At 41.0% G+C, this 7,204-nt stretch overlaps 1 protein-coding gene across 4 annotated transcripts in view; it reads left to right on the forward strand.

Annotated features, from left to right (window-relative positions):
- HSD17B6 (hydroxysteroid 17-beta dehydrogenase 6) overlaps window positions 1-5,965 on the forward strand; it is a 32,506-nt gene extending 26,541 nt beyond the window's left edge. For 3 of the 4 annotated variants that reach the window (XM_067697027.1, XM_067697024.1, XM_067697025.1), the window contains exons 4-5: window positions 2,965-3,128; window positions 5,628-5,965. In XM_067697027.1, coding sequence (XP_067553128.1) covers window positions 2,965-3,128; window positions 5,628-5,845 — 382 coding nt within the window. In that variant the 3' untranslated portion in view covers window positions 5,846-5,965. Of the gene's footprint in view, window positions 1-2,964; window positions 3,148-5,627 lie in introns of all 4 variants that reach the window. The other variant, XM_067697028.1, reaches the window with a different exon arrangement.
- Window positions 5,966-7,204: the final 1,239 nt, after the last annotated feature.

The raw sequence follows: 7,204 nt of genomic DNA on the forward strand, positions 1-7,204 counted from the left end.
TTCTGGAGAGAGGATGACTGTCTTCTTTCCTCCTTGAAGTAAACCTGTCCTCGTTTCTTCACAGTGACTCTTTCTGGTGCTCATCTGCTTCTAACTAACTTTTTCCATCCCTTTACTCTGTATATCTTTTCTTTATCTAATAGCTTCTTTTCTTTCTTATAGCTTCAGTTTGCCACAATCCCTAATTGCCCTGCCTCTACCTCCTGGTTTTTTAAAATACATCATTTCAGCTTCATGTCCCTCTATCAGCTGCTCCTTCTTATTATAGTCCCCCTTATATTTTAATTTCTGAGACAGAGATTCCTACTGGCTGAGTTCATTTTTTGTGTGCCAGGTGACACCGCATCATGTGATATTTTTTGCACTTATTATGTGTCAGGCACTGTTGTGAGTACTTTCCATCTAATAAATCATTTAATTTTCATGGCAACCCAATGAGAAAGGAATTATTTTATCTTTATTGTGTTGACTATATCTAGGGAAACTGAGGCACAGAGGTTCAGTAATTTGCCAAGGCCATATAGGTAATAACAGGCAGAGTCACTGTCTAGCCCTGAGAGGGGCTCCCCTCCCATCAAGTACCATTCCTGGTCCAGTCAGCTACAGACATGAGGGTGCAGTCACATGGTACAAAATAGTGCTGCACAGACTCTCCCTTAGCAGGGGCTGACTCTAGGGCAGTTTCACTTGGAAATGAGCTATAAATATTATAGGCACCATGTATTAGCTTCCTATGGCTGCTGTAATAAATTACCACAAGTAATTTATGGTATATGGTGTCCTACAACAACACATATTTATTCCCTCAGAGTTCTGGAGTCTAGAAGTCTGAAATCAGTATCACTGGGCTAAAATCAGTTGTTGACAGGGCCACGTTCCTTCCGGAGGCTCTAGGAGAGAATTCATTACTTGCCTCTTCCAGCTTCTGGTGGCTGCCAGCATTCCTTGGCTTGTGGCCACATCACTCCAATCTCTGCTTTCATGATCATGCTACCTTCTCTTCCTCTGTTGGTCTTCAAATCTACCTCTGCCTCTTTTATAAGGATAGTTGTGATTGCATTTAGGATGCACCCAGATAATCTGGCACAGTTTTCCTATCTCAAGATCCTTAACTCAATCAAACTTGCAAAATCTTTGCCACATAAGGTAATATTTACAGGTTCCGGGGATTAGGACCTGATATCTTTGGGGGCCATTATTTAGCCTACCACATGCCATGACTGGTATATATCTAATACATTGTGCCTATATTATCTGCTCAGGAAGGGAATAGGGAAATAACCGTGGACACTACATGAGTTGTTACTATGTGGCAGGCACCTTATCTGGCTTTCTGCCTACCCAACATCCTGTCTATTTCCACAGGGCTGCTGCCTTCTGATTTACTACCACTCATGACTCTTGGACTCCTTGACTCATTCCCAGACCAAGAACAAAGATATGCCCTTCCAACCTTAAATCACTAATTCCTTTAGAAAATTCCAGTTTGCCTTAATTGTGCTAAGGATTAAACAGGAAAAGGAAGTTTTGTCCCACATTTGGACTGGAGTTTTAGAGGGGCTGGAGATGTTGTGGCGTGTTGGGAATCTGTGAGAAAGCTGCAAGGGGAGGTGCAATGTAGAGGGCTGAAGCACCCCTGGCTTGCGTAGCCCCTCCTTCTTCCCCAGCACGCACAGGCACCTGGAGAATCATTTTCTGAAGCTCTGACTTGGAAAGTTTTAGGTTTGGGTTTGATAAGGGAGGCTTTTCCTTTAGAGCAGTGGTTCTTAACTTTTAGCATGCCTCAGAGCCACCTGAAGGGCTTGTTCAAACAGATTATTGGTTCTCACCCCCAGAGTTTCTGACTGTAAGTTTGGACTGGGGCTCAATAATCTGCATTTCCAACCAGCTCCCAGACGCTGATGCTGTTGATCTGGGGTCTACACTTTGAGAACCACTCATGGCTTTAGAGACTCATGATGCTTTATGTTTTACATTCTTATGGACCATGGTTCCAAACATTTCTCCTTGACATCAGCTTGGGCTTCATCTTCTCGAACGAGGCTGCTTGAACCTCTAGATCAGGGAGCACCCCTCATCACTGTCCCTGGAGTACTGAGAGAATACCTCTCACATGGTGCGCCATGTCATCTTACTTTACTTGGTGAAGGTGGCACTTAGCACAGTGCCTGGCACATACACAGCTCCTGATAAGTATTTTTGGAACTGTTTTTTGAACTAACCCGAATATTCTGGAATGAGCAATGGCCTGTTATTTTAATGCCCACATCATATTCCACTAATGGTCTCTTGCTGTCTTTGAACACACTGTAATTTTGCACAGCCCCTTGCGCTCTGTGTACAGTTTCTGCTGCCTGGTATTCCATTCCACCTCTTTCCTCACTGGGAAATTTCCTCTTTATCCTTCGAAGCTCAACTGAAACATTTTCTCCTCACTGAAGCCTTCTCTGACTCCCTCAGAAAATCTATATCCTCCTCTCTACTTATGTAGCCCCTTGAATACCTCTCCTTTAAATTCTTTTGAATTGTATTGCAATTATTTGCTTACTTGTCAGACTCACCCACTGTGAGCTTTTTGGTGTGGTGAACAGAGTCTTAATTTACTGAGGTTGTGCATGTAAAACACTTAGCACAGTAGATTCCATAAAAATGCTAATTTTCTTTATTATTCTTTGTCGTTTTCATATTTCCAGTGTATAGCACATGGTAGAAACTTAATGACTCTGTTAAATGAGTGGGTGTGGGATTGAATGGTTATGGTGGTTTGTATAATCATGTCCCAATTGTGGCATCTAGGGATGTTTAAAATTTTATTTTTTTCCTTTCCATTTCTTTATTCTTTAAAATATTCAGTAAAGGTGTTTTTATAACTATTTTTTGTTTTGTTTTGTTTTTTCCCTGAGAACGTTGAAATTGTGGTATCTTTCAATCAGAGGAGTTAACTTGAGGATTTCTTTTTCCTAGGCGTGAGCTTCAACATTTCGGGGTGAAAATCAGCATAATTGAACCAGGCTACTTCAGAACAGGAATGTCAGATTTGCAGAAGTCCTCAGAGGCAGCGAAACAAGTCTGGAAAGAAGTCCCTGTGCATATTAAGGAGTCCTATGGACAGAAGTTTTTTGATACCTGTGAGCTTTTCTTTTGACGGTATAATGGATAACCTTGCATGAGAAGGACAAAGAGGGTTGGTGGAGAATGATTGGTAGATCTTCTGAGAAAAAAGCTCCTTAAACAAAGCCTTCCCAGGACAAGAGGGGTTCAGGAAGGTCCCAGTGCCTTCATGGTTGGCTTGGTGATGGCTGTTGTGGCTGAGGAAGAGGCCATATAGGCAGCCTAGGGCCAGGGCCTGCCCTGCCTTGTCACCTGTGAGCCTGGCCACCTGCGCACCAGGGAGATATTACATGGTTAGAGGCATGGAGCCTCTGGGTCTTGGGAGGGGGTGCCCTCCACAGTTTGTCAGGACTGGTGTGGGGGCCTGCTTAACTAAAGTTCAGCCTTCAATATTATCTACCCTTTGGGTAACAGCCAAGCCACAAACTCCACGTTTTATTGTGAGGGGAGGGAGGGTATATATAGGTGGGGAGAGGTAAGTGAGTTAGGACCAGATTTGCAGGGCCCTATTGGCCATTCGCAGAGGCTAGACCTCATGTGCAGGCCCTGGGAGCCTGGTAGGAGTGAGATGGTTTAATTTCGTGTAAGAATGCCATTCTGATAATCTGGAGGAGGAGGCAGTTTTGGGGGAACAGGGAAGGCCGTCCTCTAAGTAGAATTAAGTCATGCGCACTGTGTGGGTCTGCACCTTCCTGGGGGGAAGGGATGCTTTTTCTTCACACAGAGCAGTCAGCAGCTTGCCAAGGGCAAAGGGAGCAGCTCTCTTTTCCCTTTCACAAAAAGGCCCCGTGGTGGGTAGCAGTAGTCCTGTGCTTGGCTTTGGGTGATATTGCGGTACAGAGAAAAGAAGGGGGATGTGCAGACAGAAGAGTCCCGACCTACAACCCTGTCTTCTAGGTGCATCAGGCGTAAGAGGGTCACCATCAACAAAGGGGAGAGAAATTGGAACAAGGAAAAGCTAGCTGACAGCAAACTTCCTCAGCCTCTCAGAACTCAAGCTAGAGAACTACAGTTCCTAACATGTCAGGGGCACAGCCATTGTTCTAAGCTCCTCTCCACCTAAAGTTTTAAACTATTAGGGAATTCGTTTCCCCTTGCGAGTACATGTAGTTTGGCAATAGAAATCAAAGGAAAATAGAATTTACTAAGAAGTGACAATATGTAAAAGGAGAGATATATGTATTTCATGATTTAAGGAGTTGAAATTGTTCATATACTTGTCCATGGATCAGAATAATCTAGATCAGTGCTGTCCAACAGATATATGAGAGCCACATATGTAATCTTAAATTTTCTAGTAGCTACTTTCTAAAAAAGGAAAAGAAACAGGTTAAACAAATTTTAATAATACATTTTATTTAAGACCGATATATCCAAAATACTATCATTTCAACATTTATTATCAATATAAAAGCTATTAATAAGATATTTTATATTCTTTTTCCTATTAGTCTTTGAAAATTGGTGTGTATTTTACACTTATAGCACATCTCAACTTGCATGCTAAATTTTCCTAGGAGGTACTTCTTCTGTATTTGGATTAATACAATTTATGGTTACCAGCAGCATTATTCATAAGAGCCCCAGAGTGGAAACAGTTCAGATGTCCATCGACTGTTGAATGGGTAAACAAAATGTGGTATAGCCCCACAATGGAATATTACTTGGCAATTAAAAGAAATGAAGTACTGATCCATGCTATGACAGGATGAACCTTGAGAACATTTTGCCCCTGAGAGAAGCCAGTCACAAAAGACCACAATGTATGATTCTATTTACATGAAGTGTCCAGAAAAGGCAAGCCATAGAGACAGAAAGTAGATTGGTTTTTGCCTAGGGCTGGGTGGGTTGGCAGGAAATGGGAGTGATTGCTAATGGGTATGGCGTTTCTTTTTGGGATGATGAAAATGTCCTAAACTTAGATTGTGGTGATGGTTGCACAACTCTGGATATACTAAAAGTCATTGATTTGTATACTTTAAATGGATGGTTTTTATGAATGTGAATTATCTCAATAAAGATGTTAAAAAATTTCCAGTTGAAAAAGTAGATTCACATACCTACATTGTTCCAAACATACTTAAAAGTTTTCCAATAACAGAATTGAGTTTTAAAATTAAAATCAATTAAATTGGGGGGTGGGGAGGGGAAAAAAAATCAATTAAATTAAAAAATTCAGTTTTCAGGGAATTCCCTGGCAGTCCAGTGGTTAGGACTTGGCGCTTTCACTGCTGGGGCCCGGCTTCAGTCGCTGGTCGAAGAACTAAGATACCGCAAGCTGTGCTGCGCAGCAACACCTCCCACCCCCCCAAAATTCAGTTTTCAGTCATGCTAGCTGTATTTTAAGTGCTCATTAGCTGCATGTGGCTAGTGGCTGTTATATTGTGAAGCACAGGTCTGATTGGCCTAATCCTTGTGGCAATTAAATGTAATTAGACTTCTGTGACTGCATGCAACAGGATCTTAAAAATATAAGCAATAAGATTGCTGACCACCATTTTTCTTTTTGTATACAGATCACGATCTCCTGAAACAAGGGATGTTGAGTTGTAGCACAAACCTGAACCTGGTTACTGACTGTATGGAACATGCCCTGACATCTGTTCATCCCCGCACTCGATACTCAGCTGGCTGGGATGCTAAATTTTTCTTCATCCCTCTATCTTATTTACCTACATCACTGGCAGACTACATATTGACTAGATCTTGGCCCAAACCAGCCCAGGCAGTCTAAAGAAAACGGGTTGGTGGCTCTTGAAATGAAGAAGACAAAAATCTGAAATTGATTGTTAGTGTCCCAATAATCTTTATGTGTCATCTATACTTTTTGTAACAATAAACTTTCTTGCCTAAACTCATTTATCTGGCACCATCAGAGAACCAATAGGTTTTTATTCCAGATATCCAAAGCTTACACCTTTAGGTGATAAATCTTTACCATTTTAACCATCTTTTGATGATAGTATTTCCAAAATGCATCAATCTTCCTTGCCCTATTAAACAGAGTAGACCAGAAACAATTTAGCTTGTTTTGATGTTATTTTTTAATGTAAATGAATAGCTGTTCTGTGCTGTGCTAAACTATTGCTCAAGGACTATTGAGAAATGTGGATCTGTTCATCCTTAACTTGAAATGGGTCTATACTTTGGTACTTCTAGTAAATGTTTAATTTTGTTTTCTCCTCCCTATTTGCCAGCTGTTTTGGGATATATTTCTTCCTTATTTAAAAAGAAATGATTTTTATTTTTATTTATTTATTTTTTTTGCGGTACGCGGGCCTCTCACTGTTGTGGCCTCTCCCGTTGCGGAGCACAGGCTCCGGACGCGCAGGCTCAGCGGCCATGGCTCACGGGCCCAGCCGCTCCGCGGCATGCGGGATCCTCCCGGACCAGGGCACGAACCCGTGTCCCCTGCATCGGCAGGCAGACTCTGAACTGCTGCGCCACCAGGGAAGCTCATGATTTTTAACTTTTAAATCAAAATAATATACACATACATAGTTAAAAATTCAGTTAATACTCAAAAGCTTAAAAATGAAAGCACAACAAACAGTTCGCCACCTTCATTGCTGTTCCTCAGAGGTGAATGCTTTTGACTTTTAGCTATTTTTTCTGGTATTTACTGCTATATTTCTGAATAATATACTTCATACTGTTTTTCTTGATTTATTAATTTTAGATATTCTCAATTAACTTCCTGTTACGGTAAATGAGAATTTAGCTTTTTACACCGCTTTCCTGACCATTTCCTTTATCCCATATTTCTAATATAATTTTTATCACATTTCAGTTAAATTAATAGTGTTTGCATTATTAGCATGTGATTTTTTTTGTTTTTCTTGGAGTTAATTATTACCTTTTTTTTTCTTTTTTTTTTTTTGAGCCATGCTGAGGCTTGTGGGATCTCAGTTCCCCGACCAGGGATTGAACCCAGGCCATGGCAGTGAAAGCCTGGAATCCTAACCACCAGAGAACTCCCTACCTTGCTTTTTTATTTGCATAATTTTTTATTCACTTTAATTTTTTCACCTGTTTTCTCCGATTTCAGAATACTTTCAATAGTATTCTTTAGATAGTTAAATGGATCATAGAA

The sequence above is a fragment of the Pseudorca crassidens genome, chromosome 11 (genome assembly GCF_039906515.1).
Source record: "Pseudorca crassidens isolate mPseCra1 chromosome 11, mPseCra1.hap1, whole genome shotgun sequence".
NCBI classification, from domain to species: Eukaryota; Metazoa; Chordata; class Mammalia; order Artiodactyla; family Delphinidae; genus Pseudorca; species Pseudorca crassidens.